The sequence below is a fragment of the Fundulus heteroclitus genome, chromosome 22 (assembly GCF_011125445.2).
Source record: "Fundulus heteroclitus isolate FHET01 chromosome 22, MU-UCD_Fhet_4.1, whole genome shotgun sequence".
NCBI lineage: Eukaryota > Metazoa > Chordata > Actinopteri > Cyprinodontiformes > Fundulidae > Fundulus > Fundulus heteroclitus.
Window position 1 is genome coordinate 28136782 of NC_046382.1, and position 27140 is coordinate 28163921.

A 27140-nucleotide genomic window follows, 5' to 3' on the forward strand; every position below is an offset into this window, starting at 1 on the left:
AAGATTGGTACAAAAATTTAATTTTTAGGATTTTTAGGAGACTTTCTATGACAAATTTAGATCTTCCTTAATGGAAAATATTAGGTATAACAGAGCATTTTTTTTCTTTTATTAGCCATGTGTTGTTTTTGTTTGCTTTCATTTTAATATCAAAGTAGGACCAACAGTTACTTCTAAGTCAGAGTTAAAACTTGACATTTGACCCAAAAAGTAAAAAAAAACTGTACAGCTTTGGTTTATTAAAGCAAACATCTGAGTCCGCTCTTTGGGCTTAATTAAATATTACATGTTTAATGAATGGCTAAGCAAGTAAAAGGAATATATTTTTTTTTTTTTTGAGGAAAAAAAGGTGCATTATGAAAACGTTGCATTCTATCCAGGTCCCTACTTGGGGAAAAAAAAAAAAAAAAAAAAAAAAAAACTCCCCGCAGCATGATGCTGCCATTATGAAGCGTCACCGTGAAGGGGGTATGTGCTCCATGAGATATCCACAGCTTGGGATATTGTTTTACACTTAACCCTAAATGTCTCCACAACATAAAAATAATAAAATAAACAGAAAAAAAAATGTCTTGGCAACTTTTTCCCTGCCTTTGCAAACTGTGTTCCTCTGTCTTTATGATCCTGCTTGGTTACATATGTTCCTCAAAAAACCTTTGAGGTGTTCACAAAACAGCTGGATTTACCCTCAGATATTTTAGTAATGTCTGGAGGGGAATCAGATTAAATAGGGGTTGAATACATTTGCTTTTCAGATTGTATTAAAAAAAGTTACTTTCCTACATACTTTATCTTGTCCACTATCATCACGTAAAATCCCAATAGAATTCAAGTTTTTGGTCAAATGGAAACAAATTCTGCACATTTTCAAGGTATTTTAAATGCTTTTGAAAGGCTCTGTGTGAGAAGAAAAAAACTTAACTAATTCCAAAACATGAGAAAACAAACTTCAGCAAGTTTTCGCTTGTTTTGTTTGTGTGTTTTGAACCTAATGGTGACAGCAGAGAACAGGACTCCTTTCATGCCAAAAATTGTGCCTTTTCCTTTATTTCCTATGCTAGTCATTTGAAATATTTGTTTTTGTGCAATACCGGCTGTCTTTTCTTTGGCTTTACAAAAAAAGAAATCAAGGTGTTTACTTGAAGGGCAATGGGAGGCCAAACAATATCTTACAATGAGAGATTTCAACATAACTTCCCACTTTTGTCTTCGGCTGCGTCGGAACAGATAAACCAAAACATGTGTCAGTAGTTGCAGATTTTCCATCATATTCATTTGCACAAAATGTTGTGTTGTTGTTGTTGTTGTTGTGTGCCGGGCTATGAAAGAACGCTTCAGAACACACGGCCCATAAAACACATGCTTTGGAACAAGAATAAAGTAGCCGCTGTGGCATTCTCCTCGTGTTGTCTGGGTCTCTAAGATAGCAGGGTTGCTGCAAGCGATGGACTGTGTGACTGCTAGTAAACAGCTGGGAGATAACATGAACCTGCAGCAGAGTACCAGATTTCACCCTTGGTCCAATGCCAGTAATGTTTGCCTCTTGGTGGGTCCTGCAAGGCACAGATGCATGCAATCAGAAGGGTTTCCACACCACAGGGAACATAAAAAATAACACGGAAAGGCACAGTTACTGGTATTATTTAAACCTCAGCCTACATGTGTCCCACACATTAATCATCTCACTGGGGGATTAAATCATTCACTTATTTCATGCACAGCTGTGGATTTGTATAAATATGGAACACATCAGGAATTATTTCCAGATTTCACACTTTTCTACATGTCCTGCCGAAGCCTTATATACATTTTTCCAACTAGAGTTGTTTTTTTTTTTTTTAACTCAAAGAGGAGCTTTAGATTTTGTCCCCAATCCTTAACCAAAAATACAATTGTAAAGGATCCTTCACTGTAGTCAAACTAAGCTGACTACAGTGAAGAGGAAAGAAGACATGAATGAAAGCCACCGTGATAAACAAGAGGAAACACCTGATGGGGTTGTTTAGACATGGCCTAATGAAAGGAAATGTTTCACTCCCAGAACCTAACTCAGTTTGGAGTTCTAACAAAAACAATATGTTGACGTCTGATCCAGACATGTGTGAAAAAAATCATTATCAGTCTGACTCACCAGAGGTTGGCTGTGTGAATAGGTCTGCCATTGTGTGCTGTTTCCCATAGCCTTGACATCTTTTTCATACTTTAACATTTTCAGGTTGTTGTTCTCCAAGATATGGTTCACACCAGGGGTGCCAAAGTCCAGTCTTCCAGGGCTGCAAAGCAACAAGTTTGATGCATTTGATTTAGGTTTTTGTTTGTTTGTTTTGGACTTGTCTAGAATCAGCTCTGTTACCCCTCAGCCAGAGAAACCCTCACATTGGCCCAGTCCACTTCTCAGTCACCAGCCATCAGCCCAGACCTGCTCCACCTGCTGCCACTGATCAGTTCTTCCTCTGCTCACCTGTTCCCCGGCCTTCATTTACCTGCCTCACTCACCCCCTCACTGCCAGGTCGTCTGGTCTCCTAACATGTGCTCTGCCATCATAACGCTGCCAGTCCTGTGCTCAACCTGCTTGACGTGGAAACTGTGCCTGTGTTCAGCCCTGACTGAAGAAGGTTTCCAGTGTCTGCTCTGTTTCCCTGAGGTCCTGCTGCTTGCTCCGCCGCTCTGGTGAGCCTTTGGCCTGCATTGTCTGCTCAAGTCAACTCCTGAATTCACCACTGGCTAAAGTTCATCCCTGCCTACACCTCCTGGTCTGTCTGCATCCTCTGGGGTTTCCTTCCCATTCATGCCTGCCGGCCTCGTCTGCCAGTATTCTAAGTCTCAATAAACCTTTTAAAACGTACTCTGCATTGGCTGGATTTCAGGTTCACACCTACAAACGTGACACCAGGTTTATTGGAGAAGGGGTGCATCTAAAAGTGGCAGAATAGTAGCTCTGGAGGACTGGACTTAGGCCCCCCCTGGTGTAATTCATCCAGTTCTTCATGTCACCTCCCCATATTTGGACCTCTCCAACAGATAAATGGCCATATTCTTACTGCATGTGGTTCAGTGCTCCACTCAGAGACATACAGTTTTCACTTCAGCCTTATGGGGGTTGGGTTGTCGACTGTCTATAAAGAGGAGACGAAGAAGGAGGAAAGAATTGAATAAAGTGATTTTTTTTTTTTGGTTTGTTTTATATCTATTATTTTTTTTGCCTCGCTATCAATACAGTGTTGTGGTGTTTTGGTCCCTGAAGGACAGATTATCCAAACAGAGAACCCTGTAATTCATAAAAACGTCAGGTTTGTCTATGTTTCTGTTTTGTGTTTGTTTTTTTTGACCCTCAGTTTACTTCATCTGCAGTGGCTTTGCCGCCACCTCAGTACTTTGTTATTACATTTGGTAGGGATGAATCAGAGCTGCACGCAGACTTCTCTAGATAGTCCTGGCGGATATTTATCATTTTGGACATTTCATATTTTTCCAACTTTTGTATCTTTTTTATGCCCAAACTAAGCTAGTCACCTATATTTTGAACTAACCATGTGTACATTTGCACCATCTTTAGAATATTGTGCACCCACATTGACAGATGAGGGTTTAAAATAACTTTGTATCTCTATTACCTCAAACTAGTAAAGTTATTTTCACTCAAAGATACTTTAGCTTGGTCAAGGATCATAATTTGTCACATTTACTAAGAGTCAACTGCTCCAAGCAGGGTTCAGAACTACAACCACAAATTTAAAGTTGTGTTTATCTCTGAGAAGAAATAGATGTCACGTGAACCGAAGCAAAAGTAAATTAACCTTGTACTCATGTACAACAATAGTGTATTCCAGCAGAACAGAAAGGCAGGATGCCCTACCTCGTAGTAGCTAGTGTTATCCAAGATGACTCTCACCAGATGTGTTTCGTTCCACAGAGCTCCACACGTCCATTTGGGATTGCTCCATTAGAGATGTGTTTCAGAATTATTGGCCTTTTTAGAAATCTTTGCATATGATTGGATAAACCACTTGTCTGCCATCTTTACTGGTACTACTTGAACCACTCACATCAAAAGCAAAACTGAACAACCGGCATGGATATAGCCCGAGTTCTTTTAAAGAATTACCTGTATTTTTTGGACCATTAAGCACATTATATATTGTTCCCATATCACTTCGCCCCTCCACGGACAGACATACTACCTGAGCGGGAGAGCTATCCGTCTCTGTCGGGAGGACATTTTTTAAGTACAGTATTTCAGACTTTTGATCACAGCAAAATTATTTTTATGTAGGTTAACACCAGATTATAAGCGCTGAGCAGTTCTCTCCTCCACTTTCTGTGCTTGCTCCGCTCACATGCACGCACACACACACACACAGAGAAAGAGAGAGAGGTGAAACAGTTTAAAATTTACTCAAAACACCAAAAACATCCAGCCTAAGATTTTAACTTTTGATATCTGTTATGTGCAAATATCCCCCACTAATTTAGTAAACCCTCTAGGGTGACTTCTCAGCCGCGACGAACTTGATCCAGTCAGCGGGAAATCACAGACTGTCTGGCCGAGGAATAAAACAGCTGCAGCGGCCGTAACACTGCAATCTTTCTGGCCAGGCTTGCCTGTCAGCGGGTCTCTGCAGCGGGTCTCTGCCGTCCAAGCAAAATTAAAATTGGCTCATAATCCTGATGAACTGACTGCATAGACGAAGTCTGGAGGTGTATTTTCTTGCCTAAAATCATCTTAAAATCATCTTATCTTGTGATAAATTAAGGGTATAAAATTGATAGGTTCATAAACTCCTCATCTCCTTACTCCACCCTTGAGGTGGACAGTTTTTCTTACTGTCCGCAACCCCGTCCCCTCAACAAGCCCTGAGAAAGCAGAGAGGTACTTGGTCGGTTAGGGGACCATTGCCCCGAGAACGTAAAGCACGGGTAAATTCAATTATTTGAGTAAATGTGTATGGAAATGCTTCCCGTGATTGGCCAAGCCTCAGGCTTCTCAAAAGCCCCGGGCTTTTGAGTGGCAATGGAAACGGGTCTATTGTTGCCGCTTGCTTCCAGCTGAGAACCGCCACTGTTGTCTGAATCCAAACAGTAGCTTCTCTGATACGTCGCATCTACAAAAATCCTGCCCGGCGATCCTGATTGGCTCGTCAACTTTATGTGGTATTGAAATATCTCCCAATGGCAGTGAGTCTAGATGGATGTGTGCAGCTGTGTGGAGCTCGGCGGAACTACATCCATCTGGCGAGAGTAAGGGTTAAGTCTTATTACCTTTGCTTTCTTAAAACTTTGTTTTTCATATACAGCAAATGTTTCCTACTTGCACACTCCCTATGAAAGTTAAACTCGAGCAGTCTCTTTCTGATGCATTTTTATATTAACAGCAGGAAGAAGCTGCTGGACGTTGTGTGATTATTTATTTATTTTTGGAGACTTAGCATCTTGCAGTCTGCGTAGTGGCCTGCCGGCTCAGACCTGGGCATGTTTGATGTTGTTTTTAATGTCCTCCACTTGGAGAGTGTTTTTAGTACAGTAGAATGGCTTTTTTCTAACTGTTATGAGACCCTTTCAAATCTCTTTTAAGACTCATTAAGACTCATCTTTCTGAAGGCCTTAGTCAGCTCTGTAAACTTCACCATGCTGTTCACTCCCACTTCAACAGTCAGGAGCACACAACACAAAACATCTGAGGTTTAAAACAGGGCAAAAACATCCATCGAAATAGCTGTGACTCACTTTAGTCCTTTTAAGTCAGAACATTGGGTTGTAGTAATTCATTCTTTTATGCTTTCAACAAAGAAAGCATAGTTTTTATTAGATTTTCAACAAAGGTTTTTCTCAGTTTCAGTTGTTTGGTAATCTAACTTTTTTTCAGTGTCATTTAAAATTAGTGTTAAATTTCTTTATGCCCATATTCCAAATGCATATGGTATTAGGCCACCACCACTATGTAAATTACAAGTAATGCCTTCTGTAAAAGGTATTTTGGTTCACCCTGCTTGCCAAAGTGCTCATATTAACCTTAGTCAAAATAGGTGCAATGGGCCATTAAAAAGCCCTATGTATTGTATATTCTTGATTCTTTCCAGAAACGGTTATAGTGATGTTTTTTCTTAATACTTTATATTCTAATGGGCATCATGTTGTATTGTTGATTCTCCTGAATCAATTCTACTCAACTTCCTGTACTTCTTGCACGGTACTTTGAATTATCATAGGTCAAATTGCACATAGGAAATAAACACAGACAGAATCCTGACTAAAGGAAAGTCACTCTGTTTATTCTTCATATAATACTCATATAAATGGATTGGTCTATACCAGGATCTAAAATTATTCAACCTCAACTGTACCAAAACAAACACAATAGATACTATCATGTTTTGTTTTTTTTCAAACAAAGATGAAGACAATTTAGAAATGCTTGTGAAAATTTCAGTACTGTCCAAAACCCCTAGATATGTAAAAAAATATGTAAAACCATCACTATTTAGGAGTTGTAATTTATTTTTAACAATAACTGTAATAACTCTGTTTGGTAAATCATGAGAAATTTTGAAAATGTATGCTATTATGTTAAGAACATGATTCAGGTTGAGCTGTTTATATTTACCTGTCAAAAGGAGGAAGAAGGTTGTCAAAAATGCCTATTTTCGCAGCTATGGCAACAATGCTTCTCTTTTTTCAATAAGGATACATTTATTTGAACAAAAGCTTCAAAAAGAGAGAGAGAAAAAATGTAACACCAGCATGACTCATTTTAGTGCAGGGCCAACACAAACAATGCCACGAGCAGAAAAATTACTCTTATCTTAATTGGCAACAGTGAATTGTGCTAGTATTGAATTCTTTGTAATAGAATAGGTTAATGAGGCTCAGGGCAACTTTCTCTGCTGGTTTTGCATCATTATCTTGAGATTAAACATGATAAAACCTGAAAGGGATGATTAGTGACCTCCTATTCTCATACTCACTTCACCGTTTCTTAAGAAAAGAGTAAAAATAAATCGATGCACCATGATGCTCTGACATTTTGCAGGCAATTTTGTCTTGATACACCGACAGGGAACATCAATATTTCCCCATTTATTTAATATAATTCTAATTGTATGTTCAATATTTGTTTATTCCAGACTGCGGTGTTTGAGGATTTTATTGAGTTTTGTTATTGCTCAGTCGCATACCAGGGAGAGAAACAAAATGAGAATTCTATTATTATGTTTATGTGCATATATATACCCATGCAATCTAATGCGTTTCAATGCAGTTATTATTATTGATTCTGTCTGTCGATTCAAAATAGAGCTATTTTTTTTTTTCAGCTCCACTTATCCGTGTTTTTTGTATTAAAATAGTAGTTCGGCCTTTTTATTACCATTCTGTATGTAAGGAAGCTTCCAGCTAAATAGCTTATGCTGATATGAGAGTGGTATTGATTTTCTATAGCAACTGATCAAATATTCATAGTGACACACACGCTAAGCCAAGACGCATCTATACAAACACATTCACCCAAAGTCCTTTATATGAGACGCAGAAATCATTAATGTACGATCTTTAAAGAACACAATATGGCAGAGAAATGTGTTGCAGTCATCACAATCCCCTTTCACCTTACTCTGCAGTTAAACTCTACTTTGGATGTAGTTTACTTCAGCCTCGCATCTTCTAGATTGTTGACATTGTATTTTAATAATCTTTGGATAAATAGGCTATTAAACATTACAGGACACATCTCTTAAAACGTAGTATTTCCAATCTAAAGTACCACATTTAAATGTTTGAAAACAAGTCAATGATGAAATGCTGCGCAAAACTAGGTCTGTTTGTGCTGTGTGGTAACCAGGCCAGTGATCGATAATCAATTATCCTAAATGTATGAGATCACGATGGTAATGTATGCATATAAACAGCTGGTGAAACGAATGCAGCTAGGTTGATTTGATACATTTCGTGACTGACACGCCCTACGTTTTAGGCATAATCTGATTTAAATCGGTACAATTTTCAATATTCAGCAGCTAGTTTATTACCGGAATCCATTTGCTGAATATACAAGCTCAATTCTGTTTTGGTATTATGTGTGTGTGTTGGGTTGGAGGCAACGTACACCCTTGAATAATCAATGTACACCCTGGGCAACACAGAGACAGGAAGGACAATCTACTAAGCATGTACATACTCACTCCCACAGGCTGTTTGCAGGGGCTAACTGATTTAGCTTGCATGTTTTTTGGACCATGGGAGGAAATCTACTGATTACTGGGAGAACGTGCATGCAGATATAGCCTGGTCTGGACCTTCTTGCTGCAAGGCAACCATGGTAAAAAAAAAAAAAAAAAAAAAAACTGTTCCACTGTGCCATCCGCTATCAGGTTTGGGTACAATGCTGTGTTATTGTTGTTTTTTTCTCACCTAAATGTTTCAGGTCATCAAACAAATTTTTATTTGACAAAGATACCTCAGTTATCCCATTTTTGCTTAGTCTCTATCTTGTTGTTAAACCATGAACACTGACTTCACTTAACTGGGTCAAGTGAGGCCTGCAGTGCTTTCAAAGTTGTTCTGGCCTCTTTTGTGACCTCCTGGATGACATGCTGATGCTCACTTGGAGTACGTTTGGTAAGGAGGGCCACTCCTGGGAAGGTTCATCGCTGTTCAGTGTTTTCTAAATCTGTGGAAAATGACTCTCACTCTGTAGCTATTTGCAGACCTGAAAAATGTCATTGACTTTGCGTCTCATCTGTTCTTGAATTTCATTAGATTAGGGCACGATGTTTTGTTTTTTAAAGGCATACTATGCAACATTTTTCAGTTAGTTAATGTGTTCCATACCGATTTGGATGATTAAATGAGTCATTTCAGGTCGAACAAAGGTTTTCTCGGCCGCCCTGGGGGTCTGTGGGGGAAATACCGCACTTGCAATTGCAAGAGCTCACGGCCCGCACACACAGAAGTCTCGCTTTACGGTGAGAACTCCATGTGTTTTTGCCCTGCCATTCACTATATGCACCGCCAAAGCAACAACAAAGAACCGCGTGTTAACGTCAAATAAATATGCAAGCATATCGAGTTTTATTATTATTATTATTATTATTATTATTATTATTATTATTATTATTATTTTTTTTTTTTTTTTTTTTTTTTTTTTTTTTTTTTTTTTTTTTTTTTTTTTATGTTGGCGAGACGCTACCACGGCGGCTGCGGAGAGGCGGCTGCCGCGGCTTGGCGAGGCGGTGGCGGTAGCGTCTCGCCAACATAAAAAAAAATAATAATAATAATAATAATAATAATAATAATAATAATAATAAAACTGGCGAGGCGGCCGCGGCTTGGCGAGGCGGCCGCGGCGGCGGCGACCGCCTCGCCAAGATAGCGCTGCGGGAAGCTTGATGTTCAAACCTTCACTGTGTTAGTCATTGTTTGTACTGCCGTTTTTTTTAACTTTTCGTTGCGTTCGCCTGTCTGCTAAGCTCAAAACAACCACGCCTGGCTTGACGGAGAATCCAGAACAGCTGAGCATCTTTATGACAGTGCACTTTTACTTTCGCCCTCTGGGGGGAGCCTCGCTGGAAAATCAACCCCGGTTGCATAGTATACCTTTAAGGTTTGGAAATGTTTGAAACATGTTTGAATGTTTGAAAAACGTTTAAAGTATGTATTTTGTATTTACTCATATTATTTTCAACAACTAAGTGAGTAAAAAAGCAAAACCAAATGTGTGAGAGGGCAAATACTTTTTCAGTGTTCTGCATATAAATAATTGATAGGCTCATCCTACAATAGGGAAATTTACTTCTATGATAATTATCCTTCAACAAAATAACAGCATAATTCTTATAGACCTACAAGGAGCTCTCCACTCTGAATGTGCGCAGAACATTCACAATCAGAGTATTTTATAAATCCCAGAGGAAAGATAGGATAGTTGCTCAGTTTAAATATACATCTGAACAATGGAAAAAAATATCCATTCATCAATTGTAAATGCACACTTATTCATGCTTGGTTACAGGGGGGCCATTACCTATCTCCAACGGTTACTGGTGGAGAGGTGGGCTACACCCTGGACAGGTCGCCAGTCCATCATAGGGTCACACAGAGACACACAGCACACTCAGCCATGCACACACCCAAAGGCAATTGACAGAGACCAGTTAACCCAGCATGCACATTTGTGGACTGTGAGAGATAGCCGAAGTTCCTGGAGAGAAGACCATGCAATCTCTTGGCATTCAAACCCATAATCCAGTAAAAGTAATGTACCAGTAATGCACTACATAAAACAGTCTCAAAAGAGTGAATATAAATAACTGAATAATTAAGCGAAGGTTTAACGCACAGAGAAAACATGCAAACTGTACTGTTTCACAACATAGGCATCCATGTGTACCTGTATGTTCAGTTGCTCATCTTTTGTTTTTGGTCATGAATCTGAAGTCATGTGGAAGGTTGAGTAACTTCAAAATGACGATGGCAATGGGTCGCTCGGTTGGCCACCATTAACTGATAGCAGACTGCAGCTCTTGAAGTTATTGTAGACATTATTGTAATTTAACTGCAGCTCAATTAATCCCAAATGAAGTCCAGCAAAATGTTATTTTCTCTCTTAATTTTGTGCCTTTTTGTCTTTGATGACCGTTTCAGTCAAAACAGTGTTAAGACATATTCCTTGATTTAAATGGGATTATAAAGGCAGGGCATCTAGACAGTGATGTTGTTTGGATCATAGTAATTTCGCAGGTTCATGGAGTTTATAGTATGGACTCCCCCCCCTCTCCCCTTCCAAACAATCTCAAAAATAAAGTTTTTGAACTTGACAAATTCAAACTTGGCATAGCCGGCTATCTCCTAAATTGAATTTCCAGTGCTATCAGGCTGAATTCTCAGTTTCCCGTTGACAACAATAATTTTCAATCCAGCCTAGAACTCATTCCCTCCATCACAAATAGCATTACTTTTTATCCATTTCTTTTAATGTATTTATTTGATATTGACAGCCTGCTTTGACCCTCCCACCTTTGTCCAAGATGTCTTCAGAATGTTAAACACCTCGTTGTGAAGCATTGTAGCTCATTCGACTGTGTCTGCGTGTGTTTTTGGAGACGCTGAGCTTAGCCTTGGTAATGGAGTGGAGGACAGACTGCATCTAAATGACGTGATTATCAGTGACACTGCCAGCTGCAATCAGGGCCAGAGCGCACTGAGAGAGTTCCGCAGAGAGGTGCTTTATGCCTCGATAGACAGGCGTAGCGTGGAAGCTGTGGTTTCATTTGTCTTTTTATCTCCACCAGTGGTAACGCGGGAGTAGAAACACAAAGAGAGGAGACAGTGGTACCGGTAGAAAAACAGTGGCGTGGTATCAGCTGTGGAGGAATTGTTTCTTCTTCACGTGGAGAACTGTGACAGGCGTGTGTGCCACAAAGACGCGTCCTGAGAGGTTTCATTGAACAACAGGTGAAAAGTTTAGTGGCACTGGGAAGAAACAGTTTGCAACAATGTTTTGAGGGAGGAAAATATGCCTCACTGAGATGTGGAAGGGAAACACAAAACCTATCCTGTGTCTGTTTCTGGACCCGAGTAGATTCATAAAGCACAGCAGGGAGGGACTTCTGGACCGCCGGCACAAAAACTGAAGAGTTTGTCGCCACATTTTTACAGCCCGCCAACTTTAGGGTATATTCTTTTAATAATTTTAGGTGATAGAACAACACAAAGTAGCGCCTAGCTGTGCAGCAGAGGGAATATGATACTTCTTTCAAAGTGCGTAATTTATTCTCACTATAAATCCAGCAGTTGTGTGTGAAGGCCTTGGAGGTTTGTTGGAAATTAGTGAACAAACAGCATCATGAACAAAGCAGACAGGTCAGGGTTAAAGTTGTGAGGTAATTATAAAGCAGAGTTAGTTTATAAAACAATAACTCGAGCTTTAAACATCTCACATAGCCGTGTTCCATCCATCATCTGGAAACCGAGAGCGTACAACACAACTGCATACATGCAGTGGCTGGCTAGGAGAGTATTAACCAGAGCAGCGACCAAGAGGCACCTGGTAACTCTGGAGGAGCTGTATTGAGCCACAGCTCAGGTGGGAGAATCTTTTGTCAAAAACTGTTAGTTGAGTACTTTACAAATCACTCCATCCCAGAAGAGTGCCTTGAAGAAAAAGGCTATAAGAGGCCATATGTCCAGTAGTGGACGAAGTAAACATGTAGAAGAAAGTTCTTTGGTAAAATGACACCTAAAGTGAGCTTTAGGTGTCATTTCACATCACCGTGAAAACATCATCCCACACCGTGAAGCATTGTGGTGAAAGGATAATGAAGTTGGGATTTTTCTCTTTAACATGGACAGGAAAGCTTTTTAGAGTTGTTTGCAAAACTGATTGGAGCATCTTAATAGAAGGCTGTAAAATATTTGAGATTAGAACATTATGAAGCCCTCTACTTACAGCCAGCGCCGCATCAAATAGTTCTGGTCAAATAGAGGTGTTAGATGTCAAAGTCTAAACATGAATCCAACAGTCTCTGGCAAAAGTTCAAAATTGATGTTCACAGAAACTTTTCCTTCCAAAACTTATTCAAATTTATTAGAGGAATGGACAAAAATCTAAGTCTCTAGAGAAGCAAAACTAGATCTACCCCCAAAGACTTGCACCTGTAACTGTAGTGTATGATGTTGCTGCAAAATGTTACATTTTCTAGATTTTCTTTGTAAAAAAAAAAAAAAAAAAAGATAAATTATGTGGCATTTTCCTTGCACTCCCCAATCGTGCTCTACTTTGTGTTGGCTTAACCTCAAAAGTCCCATAAATTACAAAAGTATTCATGGCTGTAAAGACACGGTGTTCACCATAAGGTCCAAAATTACATTATTGTTTTATTTTCTGCTATCAAGATCAAAAGAGCTGGTTAAATGCTCCCGAGTAGAGGTTTGCAGAAAATGTAACTTGCGTTTTGTTTTGATTAGATTTTTCTGATGCTTAATCACTACAAGCTTCTGCCGGAGTTGCAAGCTGACATTTTGCTAAAAGGTCAGACGTCTTGGCTGCTTAGCGTGGACTAAAAGCGTGTCAGTCTGTAGTGAGTCTTAGAGAACAATGGAGACAGTCTGATGTCAGTTTGAGGGACTGCAAATAGCAGAGCTTTTTATAGCCTTTGTATACTCAGTGCCTCGCATCATTCCCAATCCTGCTTCGCTCTTTATCCTAACGGGTGTTTCCTCATCATCTCAACCCGCTCGTATTAAGCTCCTAAATGATACTGACAGGAAATCCATGAAAAGCTGCTTGGGTTGTTCGGTACATTTTACGATTGGTTTCTAAGTCACAAAGAAGAAGAAGCTTTCTTTAGTTTATTTTCACTTAATTGGTTTGGCTTCCCAATATTAGCAGCTTCTTTTAGAATAATTTTGCTGCCTTGAAGTTAACAGGATATAAGTTGCAGCAGTTTCCAGGAACAAAACGGCTACAGCTGAGACAGCTGACGTGGTTTGCTCTGAAAGTGGTAACAGTTCTCTTGCAGTGATACTAAACTTTTATCGTAATTTGATAAACGTTGTCCGACTAATCAATCAGCAAGACAGACTCTTTTGACCCATTTCTATAATAGCTATATCCGCGAGTTCTCAAAAAACACGCTGCATTATAAAATTTTTGTGTAGTCCTGGCACATTACATCTTGTTTACTGTTGTCCTCCTCTATTGACCCAAAAAATATTTTGTATTTTTAAGACAGAATGCCAATTTAGTGTGCTGTTCTATACAAACATTCTGTCCTTCACTGACTGCATGAATAGATAAAAATAAATTAGATAAATTAGATTAAAGTCTTGCAACATTTACACATATGGAGCTTAAGCGAAAATGCAAACTGAAGAAACTCTATTGCCTACCTCCATCAATCAGAGACTCATCCACCTCCGACGCAAGCCAATCAGCTTTGAACTGCTCCTCCTGGAAGCCAATCAGCATCCTGGGTTCATCTTAAAAGAACTCCACATCCTCGTCTCGGCCTTCTCGTCAGCGAGCAAGCGGTGGCTGCGCCGTGTCTGGTTTGGACTCTGTCGACCGGTTTCAACCCACCTCCATCCCCTTCTCCACCATCGTAGCAAGCTCCACCTGGCTTTCCTACGGTCCTCCTTCAACCTCGTCCCTACCAGAGTGTAATTCCTCCTGGACTCTTATGGATTTCCCAGTCACTCCTTAAAACGGTCCGGCAGAAGACCACCATGTTGAGCCTGGTTCTGCCAGAGGTTTCTTCCCAAAGGGGAGTTTTTCCTCTCCACAGTCGCTTCATGCTTGCTCATCATGGACAGTTAAGGCAACCTGTGTTTATCAAGTTGGACATCTAGCTCAAACAGATCATCATATGGACTGAACAAACTTTATTTATCTCCACTCCACCACCAGTTTCAGACCTGGGGGGAAACATCCCTATTCTCATACGCCTGCTTATGCATATTGAAGTATAATTCAGCGTGAGTTTTTCCTGCCGAGGTCTGAGCGCCAAACTCTTAAAATATTGTATCAATAAAATTCTTCTAATTGCCTTTTCTTTCTGTGTGAGTTTTTCAGATTGAAATAAAGTGAGAACAGATTTAAAATATGTAGTATTATACATGAAATAAATGGGAAACTTGCTTATATAACATATAATAATGTAGATCACAGCCAGAGGGGAAAAAACATTTTGTAAAACAAAACTGTCCTGTTACACACATTGCACTGAAAACAAAACTTGGGATTTAAAAGCCTGCCTTTAATTTTATGATGACAGGGGGAAAAAGGAAAAGTGTTTCCTTAGATGAGGGACAGCCGATAAAAAAAAACTAAAGCAGATAATGCTTCCCTTCCTCTCTGTGAAATGGTTGCTCCACTAAACTGCTCGTCAGTGAGGTGGCACCGCAGTTTTTCCTCTCCGTGGAGCGCAAATTTAGGAGTCCATACATCACTGCTGAGATAAACATCTTTATTTCTGTGTTGTTCCTAATAAAAGTGACTTATTTGCCTTTCAAACGGTTACGACAGGCAGAATGGGTCTTACTAATTAGATTTTGTGTAACTGTTGAGCGCAGTCAAATTAGTTCCACCTCAGCAAGCTATACCTGGAGAGGGAGCAGAGCTCTAGACCCAATATCATCCTGGGAATCCTGCACTCGCTGCTCGCCTAATTTCCTGGACAGCAGGGCAGCCGTGTAGCCGCAGCTGTGATAACACGCCCTGATTATTGTGTGTTTCCTGTACTTCAAAATCTGCACATCTGAGTTGTTTCTGGAAGAGATTTCTAGAAAAGTGCTCGGAGAAACGTTGTGTTTTCTATGGGCAATTTGTTCGAAACATCGTTTTTGTTTCCAACTCCTTTTGACTGTGAAAGACAAAAAAAGGAGGGGGGGGGGGGGCTGTCCACAGTCTGCACTTGTTTAAAACCAAACTTAATTTAAATGTGTTTTCCTGCCCGGACTTATTTCTGCTGACCATTAAAAAACATTCTGCCAATGGAACAAAATCGCACCACAAAATGTGAGGATCCGTGTTCACAGGTGTTTGGACAGGATTTTTCTTGTGTATATTAGTTTATCATCTTGACAAAAAAAATGCAGTCAGCAATACGGGTAATAGAGAGATCCTCCCAGCGTCTCTGGGCTCCCAGTCAGGCTGAGGCTGCATCTGCTACCAGGACTGTGTGAGCAGCTGTTACCTGGAGGAATGTTGGCCTCAGATTAGAGGTGCAGCTCAATCCTCAAACTTTAGCTGATAAAAAAAATCACTGACTACAGCAGGCTTACATTAAAGTAGAGTTAGATAACAAGTTGGTATGATCTGCTTTGAATATTCAAGGATTCACTGTTGTGGTTGGTAGTTACCATACAGTCACCATGGGCATATTGATTTGGGGTTGTGTAGGATGCATTTGCACTGTTCCTATAAATATGTACTCCTTAACAGAACTGGTAGACAGCATTTAAATAGATCGGGTGTCATGACACAAACCCAGCTTTTAGGTTTGCTCCATAAACATTCAACAGGGTTGAAGTCAGGACATTGCAGTAGCTTTATTTTATTTACCCAAAACCAGTTTTGAAATGTGTGTTGGATAGCTATTCAGCTGAAATGTCCTAATGTGTCAAAAATGTACACTCGGCTAAGAGCCCCTGATTATAAAAAAAATTGGTTTGGATGTTTAAGATCAACCCAGAAACCATCGAGGCTCGAGTCTTTTTGTTTGTTTCATCTGATCATACATGCTTTCTCCTGAAAGATGAAACAAAGATTGATCTTTTTGCCAACAGTGACATGGAGGCTGTCAAACTTAAAGGGTAACTCGCCCCCAAATTAATTGTTTCTGCCAATACACTGTTAACATGGTTGTCTTATAGTACTGTGTACATATCCCGGTTATTATTTTGAAATATTTGTGCATATTTGTTGAAATCCTGCTTTTGTGTTTAAAATAGCCAGTGTGGCTCCCTCCTAGGGTTAAATAATGGTCTTTTATTGAATTTCAAATTACCATTGCCTTCGGTTTACCTGACATAAATCGTTGGTAGCTCTGCCGCTGTGGGGTATAGAAGCAGCTCTGTCAAAACAAAAACAGAAAAAACACAGCTCCCTTTTTTTCTTCAAAAAAGCGACTACAAACGAATCTACCAACTTTATATGTGTTGTTGGTGAATTTACTTGAAAGCAGCCACTTGTTCTACCGTTAGTGTCTTGAGGCAGCTGGGAAGGGGCTGCTGTGAGACCGCGGGGAAGTCGGTTTTTGGATGGACATTGGACATTTGTGCTCTGCGGCTTCAACAGCCAGCCAGCAGACAGAGAGCGGCAGCCCCAGATCAGCCTCCATGTATCGGCTCGAACAGGAGGCAGAGGCCGCTGAAGCCACGGAGCACGAATGTCTGCTGTAAACCTAGGACTAACTTCACCACGGTTGCTGGGAACTTCCTTCTCTGCATTCTCTTGTATTGAAACCTGCCTCCTGTAGTCGGAGCAAAGAGAAGATCAACCATTACAACATTACAAATGAATCATGATGGGCAAATCAAGCTTCTAGCTGCTCCCCTACCATGTTGAACACAGCGCCATTCCATCCTGTTCCCGTTTATCCCCGCCCACTTTTAAAATTTGTCTGGGGGCGGATATAAGCTCTCACATGGGGGTTACACTTCAAGAACACTGTACCAAATATAAAATGTGGTTGTGGTTACATCATGCTGGGGGTCTGTGCCACTGCATTGCACAAAGTGGTGGAAATAATTCAAATCATTCAACTTTATCTGGTAAGGGCAAGCACACATTCAACATTGAAAAGTCACAGCGGCTGTACATAGGCTTTCTGGCCATTGGCTAATTTAAGGACACGGTTCCTGTATGGGCTTTTCTATTATATGTTCGACAAGCTACACTTTTAAGAAATTCATGAGTATGTTATACACAATAAAGAAAGAAAAGCTGAAAGAGAAAACTCTCACACTTTCCAAGCTATTTAGTAGCAGAACATCAGTGAAAAACTATTATTAACAAATGTCAATATTGGATTGAGGATTATCTCCAAATCCTTGAACGTCACTTCAAATCCAGAGCTAGATGACACAGCTGGGTGTTCCAACTGGATATCGATCCCAAACACACATCAAAACTGGTTTTAAAATGGAAAACGCAAACTAATATTAGACTTCTACAAAGCCCCTCATCCATATTTACAGAGTATGATTAAAAGTGGGGTCCAAGCTGGGGTCCAATCAGTTTAAATGAGCTCTTGCCATTTTAATAAAAATATTGGTCAAACCCCCAGCCAGAAGTGTTTGGTTCCTCTGCAGATTGAGTGATATTGACCCAAGCATTAGTGTGGGTCTTAGCGTTGACCCTGTATGTATGGCTTTGGCCCAGTTCGGACTGCAGAAAGTCTTTAAAAATTTCAAACTTGGTAACTAAATTCAGTCATTCAATAACACTCCTGAAAAACACAGTTCAAAGGGATAATTAAAATCTCAGATTTATTAAAATGAAATTCAAGTCCATTAAGAGTTTATGTAAATTTCAAACTGGCAATGAACATCACATGTAGCAAAGAGCTGCTTTAAACTGTCTTCAAATTCAGGATGATTTGTATTAGTTTCAGTTTCCTGCTAACATTTGCAAGCATCTTATCTAATCCTATTATAGAACCGGTGGGAGGGATGTGTGGTTTGTTTTACTGATGGTAGAGAATAGAAGCTTTAACAGGATAACCTTAAGGAGGCATGATGAAACATGGTTTAGATTGATACTACACTGAAAATAGGTGCAAAGTCTAAAAAAGGGAGTTACCCCTCAAGACACACGCTGCCTTCTGCTTTTGGCTAGAACAGTGTGGTTTCATGCATACGGATTTTGCTCACATCAAATCCATGTCCACATTAATACACCAAATGTTTCCTTTTTCAATGCCACAGTGTCCAAAAGAAAGCAGATCTTTCCAACAGAGGCTACAATAATCCTTTCTTTGACCATGAAAGAGTGTTTATTGGAAACACACGGCGTTTACCTTTTATGGACATTTCAACTTTCTCCCCTGACATGTGCCTGTGTGCGCTTATCAGCGGCGGTTCGTGTTATCGACAGCGGCCTCGCTCTGTTCCCTGCAGTGGCTTAATCTGCATGGTCTGTCCCTGATGTTAATGCGTGGGTCTCTAAGCTTCAGGACCGTAAAAACTCTTTTGTGTGAGTGTCTGTCACAGTGGTTTACCAGTGGATTATGCGAGTGGACACGTTTGGACAGAGACAGGTTGGATTGGCTTCTGGTCAGTGGAAGATGAAAGCCGCCAACATTTAAAGGTGGACAATCTGCGTGAAGTGTAGGCTCCGCTTTAACCCGTAACGGGGTGACTGTTAGACGAAGATATTTTTGTGTTCTGTGCGCTTCGGAAATCTGTTTTCCTGTGGAAATAAAGGATTGCTTTTCCATTGAATGCCTCCACCGTTATCTCCAACACCCTCAGGAGAAGCCCGACTATAGTCCAGTAACCGCAGTGAAATATCCATGCAGTTGCTGCAACCAAATCCCCCTTAGGCAAAGACAAAAACATCAAACATCCCTCCCCCCACCTCGGTCCATCGTCAAGCTCAACAAACACATTTTGTGTTGTGTAGAAATCTGTCCTGTCAAGCCTCAGGCTTTCCAGTCTCCACGCCCGAATACACCTTAGTCAGTCTATCACCGCATAAGTACGTGTATGACATTTTTCTGTCTGAACTTGAGCTTTTCAAGCCTCCAAATGCCACATCTCCCCCTGCCAATTCTCTCAGCGAACCGTCTTCCCCTGACACCACACATCCTCATATGCGCATGTTGAATGAAAATAGGGGTGTACCGATTGAGATTTTTCTTTTTCTGATAGCGATCAAGGTTACTTAAAATTGCAATACAGACTCCCAATCTGCTGCCACTTTAATGCTAAAGGAATTAATGCAATGTATGTGCTTATGTATTACTCCAATCAGAGTTTCTACAGCAGAGTTTTAATATGCAGCTCCAACACAGGGGTTAACAAAGTTTAGGAATGCTACATTTATGTTACGTTATGACCACATGTTACCTAAAATGCCCATGGCTTGATCATTTGTTTCTTTTGGTTAATCTGATTTGACTCAGCCAGTGTGACGCCACGACTGACTAATATATCTCCTAATTATCTGATCATAAGTATCTGATTAGGGTAATTTCCTACTAAGATTATTAATTTGTAGGGATTAAAAATCAGATAATAAGTAAGAAAATTAAGATGAAATATCAGTCAAACCTTAAAAACACATTAAAAGTAAACCATTTAACCTTCCCTGCTAATTTCTGTACCAAACCTCTGCCTCTGTGTCCATTCAATTGACTTTGGGAAATCTGATTGGAAGACGTTGGAGCCATCAGGAAGTGAGCAGAAAAGCCCTCATTAGGGATCCAGGCTTGGGAGAGCTTTACACGTGACCCCGGTGGGCTGCGTTCGGCCTATGGAGCGTGGGGATCTGAAGGGTTTTCTTAGGCTTCCTGTGAGGGCCTCTGCAAAGATTGCAGTGGGAGCAACTTTCAGATCAGCTTTTCTCCTGCAAAGCTGAGAAAAGATTACAAACAGCCTATTTCCTGGCGGTCGGCCGCTTGGGTTTCAATGTTGAAGAAGGCAGGTTGTACTTAGCTGGGTCCAGCCTGCACATGGTTGTGGGTCTCTCCAGTGTAGACCCACGGAAAAAGAGACAGATGAAGGGGAGAGCCTGGATTCATAGCGATAGGCGTCCTGCTGTGAGGGCCAGCCCTCTAGTGAGTGACCCTGCAACAGTCTGACATTTCCTGTGGCTTTCAGCCAACAGTCCGACATCCATGGTCTCTCTTAGCTGATTTCACAACAACAAAAATGAAAAAAAAAGAATGTCTAAAAGGCTAGAAAGATAATTTCCTTGTCTTGCAAGGATTGTTCTTGCTACCTCAAAAGTCATCCAAGCCTTTTTCTCCATCCAGCTTGCATCACCTGGGGGAGTGGTGGCCTAATGGTTAGAGCAGAGTGTCTGTGTTTTGAGAAGGCTGCAAGTACTCGGTTTGAACCCTGCAGACTGCCACTATGGGTCCCTTGACCCCAGATGAAATATTGACATAAAAGTTCATATTTTGAGGTTGTTACCCAATTACATGATCTATGTTCCATAGATAATGTGTGGCCGAGCTGAAATTGTGTATCCAATCAAGGTGGCCCACAAACCTGACTCAGTCACACCGGTTCTGTTCGGAGGAACAGGCCACAATCCGAGCGATCTACTGTGCCATGTTTCTGGAAGGGTACCCAAAACAGAAAGAAATGGAAACATTCAGTCTGCTTTTATGGCAGTGCAAAGGGGAGAAAAAAATCATCTATATTTTTCTATACTGAGTGTAAATATCTGATCACAATTTTAATTGAATTGATTTCCTGATTTTAGCTGCACGGGTTCTGAACAGCAGAAAACTGACCTTGAGCATCGTAAAGACTTTTGTGCAGCCTGGCACGCATGTCAGGCAGGGAGCTGCAGTCCTAGAGGTGCTGCTCTCTGTGTTGGGGCGTCGCAGTGATACTAAACTTCAAGAGAAACTTTGTATTAATATTTTTTTCACCACCCTTTAGTGACCTTGAATTGCCTCGGCAGTCTCAAGTGGAAAAGCCGTCTTTATCTGGCTCTTTGCAGTAAGGTTGAATGTGGAAAGTCCAGGTCAGGACCTCAAATACCTGCCGCGACACACAGTCTCCTCTGGGGTCTATAAGTGAAGAGACTGTTTTCACACTTCTTGTATTTTTTACAGGAACTGTAAAACGCTCCACTCTGACATATTTTCTTTCCTTTATCGCTCTGTCTCTAAATGTATCTATCTTGGACCACTTTGTTGGACCACTTTGTTTCTTTAATATGTTGCTCCACAAATAAAATTATGGTTTTACTCTCTTCTCTGTTTAAGCTTTTCTGCTGCTGTTGCCATTTCTGAAGGTTCCGTCCATTAGTCACAATGTTTTCTTTTCTTTACAGTGAGACTTTAATCTATTTCCACTCTAAATTAGAGGCGAGTCAGCCTTTCAGAAAAAGTGATATCGGAAAGAATTGAATTAGAAATTGCATACTTTCATGGTTGCAATGTTCTAAAAGTAGTCACATATACACAGACTCACTCAGAAATCACCTTCATCCCCTATAACGCTGTTCATAGAGCTGCTTAAATTGGTCTTCTCCAGCCAGAATACGACTCTTGTAAATGTAGCCGCTGGCAAAAATGAGCCATTTATGTTTTGTGTTGGACAGAAAATCCATTGAATGGACCTCATACAATGCCATTAGAACATTGCATTTGTGTGAAAAGGCCCATTGAATGAGCAGATCTATCAGTCATTGTCATAAAAGTTGTCCATAGTCTTAGTCTGTTCACCTTTTTGGATCATTATTATTTTATTTATTGTCAAATTCAATATACGCCTAGATTCTCTTCATTATATCATATTTCTCTCTCTTTTGTTTCCTCTGTTTTTTCCTCCTTTCACTCTGCAGGTATCCGTTCCCAACGGTGTTCAGCACCTGTAGCAAGAAGGACCTTGCAGCCAGTCTGGAGAAAGGCGTGGGCATGTGTTTGTACAACATGCCAGAGGTCAAGGTGCTTTATGGAGGACAGAAGTGCGGCAATGGCTACGTGGAGGAGGGAGAGGAGTGTGACTGCGGGGAGCCTGAGGTAAATTTTAAAGCAAAGGCCTTCATCTTCATTCTCCTCAGTGGAGGGGATAAGACCACCCCCACCTTTTTTTTCTTACATGTTGTCACGTTAATACCATTAAATTAAATGTTTTATAGTAATTTTATGTGGTGGACCAACGCCTACATGGTGCATAAGTTATGAAGCAAAAAGAAAAAATAAGCTTGGTTTTTAAATCCAAATAATATTTGTGAAGTGTGGTCTGCATTATGTGTTACCTGACTCGATACTTTGTAGAACCCCTTTTTGCTGCAGTTACAGTCCTATGGGGCTTGTTTCTACAACCTTTGCAAATTTAGAGACTCATATTTTTGCAGTATTGTTCTGCAAAACAACTTAAGCCCAAAGGGATTCGGGCGGCTAGTGTCTGTAAACAGCAATTTGAAGTCTTGTCACAAATTTGCTTCTGGATTTAGGTCTGTACTTTGACTAGAGCATTTTAACACTTGAATATGATTTGATCTACCCCACTCCATCGTAGCTCCGGCCTGACGTACGCGCTGCTGTCCTGCCGCAAGCTCAGCCTGCAGTCTCAAAGGTTTTTTGCAGCCTTTACAGGAGCTGCCCTGTATTTAGCCCCATCTTCCTATTGTCTCTGACCTGCTTCACTGTCCCAGCTGAAGAAAAGCTTCCCCACAGGATGATACTGCCTCAACAAACTGCAAACAGGCTTTTCTACTGTTATTCTTATTTAAAACCTAGACTTCTCCTCACACTTTACGATTGTTGGTCTATTACATAAAAGTCCAATAAAAGAAAAAGACATTTGTGATTGCCATGTGACAAATGAGAAAGTTCAGTGTTTCTGAATGATTTGCACTCTAAATCTTTCCTCTACAGGTACATGCTCTTGTCCTTTTCTATAACCTTGCATGCACATTGACTTGAGGAAAAAGGCATTGGTTCTGGTTCTGTATGGAATCAACCTGAACCACTAAAACTCTCAACAGCTTACGAAGACCCCCTCTACCAAACTAAAGAAAGTCAAAGTCTAACTTTCTTTTGACGTTGCTTTTTCTAATCTTAAAGCACTAAAACTTTATACAACCGAGGATATGCTGGGGGAAAAAACAGCAGAAAACCCCTTGAGGTCTCCGATGTGAAGTGTTTTATTTTGTTTACATCTCGCTTTTCCTTGACCAGCTGCCACGGTGATTTCATATCTTCGGAGGCTCATTAATCAAACTGCTGCCCAACTGTGTGACTAAGCAAGCAAACACGTGGAAGGCAGTCATAGCTTCGGCCAGCTTTCTTTGGCTTTGTCTCACCGACTCTGCAGCACACATCCATGCTCACTCTTCTCCCACTCATGCACACTGCGGGGCGCCCTGGAATGTGACCAGAGAATCACATGTGGGATTAGAAATTGCTCCAATCTAGCCACAGTTATCATATACACTAAATAAAAACATAGAAAAACCTGCAACAAATACTTTTAACACAACATTTAAATCCTAATAATGCCTTGACAAATAAAGCAATGACACACAGCATCTTCTGATATAGCAGGGGTAACAATATTATTCATTACTAATTATTCTGCAATCCCACCATTAATTATGATTCATTTTATATATGGTTGTTAATGTATTGATGCATTAAAATGTGTAGACGAACAAACTCAAAGTAGAGTTTGCCTTGCGCCTGCTGCACATTTGATACTAATTACCATTTATCAGTTTTAGCTACAGCCTTTCAGAAAACAGAAAGAGTCGATTCAAACTGTATCTGATAGATTTAAGCAGCAGTTAGAGGCAAATGAATTTTAATACCTTATCTTCCAGGCGTTATGTGCTCTGGGGAGACCAATATTGGGCTTTTCAGCTGAAAGAGCATGAAATATAAATATAAAACTTGAAAGTTAATGCAGAGATTTCCTGACGTTAACAAGATGCGATCGGTTTCTCCGGAGAGACGTGTCACTCTGTTGATTTTTTTTTTTTTTAGCTACAAAGCTGCACAGTATCTTTACTGTAGTGAAGTGGTTTTTATTTATTTACTCTCGATTTAAACTAGATTGTGCAATTTGGTCAAGCTGAGTTAGATGCGGGATTGTTTATTCAAGCAGAGTAAGGAAACTCCATCGTTTATGAATCAGTAGGTGGCATTTTGCTGGAGTCGTTCTTCTTTGACTCCCAGCGAAGCAGCAATGCTGTTCAGACTTTCCGACCAAACCTCAAAATGACCTCCCGGGTGTCCCCACATGGCTTGTTTGATCTGGCAACCCACACAGACCTGGAGATAAACAAGGAATTCAAAAAAAAAGGGGGGCCAAAGAGTAAACAGTCAGACTCATTAAACAGCACTGACAAATTCATACAGAGGTCGCAATGCATAAATGATGTGTTTTGGGTTTTCAGTAAGACTAGACGAAGAACCCCTCACCTCTTTTTTTCTCCCCCTTTTATCTCTTTCGGCTCCTCACAGAGGTCGTAATTAACAACCGATTTCCATTTCTTTTTTTCTTTTCTCTTTTTTTTTTATCCCTGCTTTGTTGTGGTCACTGCATAAGCAGACTCCTCTTTACAAGCTCTAACTCTTCGAGAGCTCCCAAATCTAAAACACGTGAGCTGCAGTTTGTGTCTTAACTCAAAGGTCTGAAGGTCAGGGTGGGATTCTTTGGACAGGAAGAGGGCTCCAATGACCTGGAGCGCTTCATCTAACAGGGACTGGCGAACCTCGGAGCAGGACCACATGCTGTCAGCTCGTTTGTTTTCTTTTCTCTGCACTCCAGGAATGCATGAACCCCTGCTGTAACGCCACCACGTGCACCCTCAAGGGAGATGCCGTGTGTGCCCATGGCCAATGCTGTGAAGACTGCAAGGTAACAGTTTTCAGGTCTTCTTCCACTTTGGACCTTCCACCACTTTCATTTTAACTAAGCTATCTTTTTTTGATGCAAAGGTTTCAAAGTATATATTTTAAAGTGTCTGTAATTCACTTAATTTTCTCATAGTATTGCGATGGTGATGCTGTTAGTAACTTAGTCACAATTATGAATGTGTTTGAACTTGTTTTTACCCTCTACACTGCAAAAAGGGAACTAAATGTAAGTAAAATATTCTTGAAATGGGTATATTTTTCTTTGATTTGAGCTGCTGAATAAGACTATTTGCCAATGGGATGAGTATTTTTACCCCTAAAATAAGATAATTAGATATCCTGCACTTGAAATAAGATGATGGAGATGAATTGTTCTTATTTCAAGTGCAAACATCTCATTCCATTGGCAAATAGTCTTATTTACCTGCTCAAATCAAGGACAAATATAAACATTTCAGGAAGATTTTACTTACTTTGAGGTCCCTTTTTGCAGTGTACCTCACATGGCTAAGTAGACCAATTTAATTTCACCAATACACATCGTAGGTTGGTGCAATGACAATAAAGATTTATTTTATCTTAATACACAGTTTGGAGTGTGTTAGAAGTTATGTTTAGAATAACATTCGCTTCAACTTGAATGCATGTAAACAAAACCTCGACCTGATGTGTTTATCCAAAAAAAATTGTTTGTGTTTAGAGCAATCATAGTTTTTTTTTTTTCATTAACGTTACGTTAAATCATTTTTAAACCTTACTAATCATTGTTTTGCATAGGATTTAAGAAATAATACCCAACTAATTTAAATTAAACATGATATTTGAGATTTCTAAAAGTGTATATATACCATGAGAAATAAACTGATACCGCAGTTGTTAATTACGAAGGTACAAAGTGGAAGCAGTTTGGGATAAAACACCGCAACAAATTAAGTTAGCAAGTTAATATTTGCTTACAGTCACAACATCAGACAGAAGATAGCAGTAATAAAAACTTTACGAAGGCACACTGACAATTTTTAAAGCAAAAAGACAGATGCCCACATCAGCCACAAAAAAACTACAGCCTATTACTGGATGTTTTTATTAAATGGGTGAAAACGGTAACACCCTAAAACCAACTCAATTATGCAACACAGTAGAAATTTAGATAATTGGCAGATAGTTTTTTTTCCCCCATATAATCACAAATAAATAAAGGAGCATAAAGGGTCTGTGAAAGTGGTATTCTGTCATCTTCCACAAATAATATTTTCCTTTCCAACATTTTAGTCCAAACTGTAAGCAGGTAACATAATCAATACATCCTCCTTGATGGTATGTCTGCATTAAAAAAGCAGTTAAACCAAAACTTCCTGTTTTTTAATCAACAAAATATCGAATGCCCTGTTTTTGTACATTTAGTGTCACTAAGACATTTGAGGGTGCTTTTTGACTATTTGAATTAAACCGACAAGTTGGTTTATTTGTCAAATAGAGTATTTAACACCTTCATCTTTTAGCTAAAGTTAAGCCTTTTTTAAGCTGTGCTGATCTTGAGAGGTTATACACACTTTTATCTGCTCAAGACATAATTTCTGTAATGCTTTTTATGTCTGTGTCTCTCAATCGTCCATTAACTGGCTTGAGTTGGTCCAAAATGTTTAATAGATTTTAAACTTTTATTGTTTGTTTTTAAAGCTCTTAATGGTCTGAACCCACCCTGTATTTCTGATTTACTGATTTTTTTTAATGGGGTAGATCCCTTAGGTCATCATCACAGTTCTTCCTGAATTTTCTGAAAGCTACATACAATCTTTGCGGAACCAGCTTCCTCTGGATCTCAGCTCAATCTCTGACCTGGGGCTTTTTAAATCTAAACTCAAGACGTTTTTATACAGGAAGGGTTTTAATACTCAGCAGCACTGTGGTGTCTTATTACAGATTTCTAACTTCTGTTTATTCTTTTATCTATCATCTTTTTTTAATTTGTTTCATCTGTTTTAGAATTATTTTTATTATTATTATTATTATTATTATTATTATTATTATTGTAACGCACTTTGTCTAAATTAACACATGAAATTAAATTATTGAAACTGAAAAAGCTTTTTGACTAC

At 39.8% G+C, this 27140-nt stretch overlaps 1 protein-coding gene across 3 annotated transcripts in view; it reads left to right on the forward strand.

Annotated features, from left to right (window-relative positions):
* The window catches only part of adam12 (ADAM metallopeptidase domain 12), a 133708-nt gene that overhangs the window by 78080 nt on the left and 28488 nt on the right, over positions 1-27140 (forward strand). For all 3 annotated transcript variants that reach the window (XM_036126437.1, XM_036126436.1, XM_036126438.1), the window contains 2 exons: positions 22020-22197; positions 24953-25042. In XM_036126437.1, coding sequence (XP_035982330.1) covers positions 22020-22197; positions 24953-25042 — 268 coding nt within the window. The remainder of the gene's footprint in view (positions 1-22019; positions 22198-24952; positions 25043-27140) is intronic.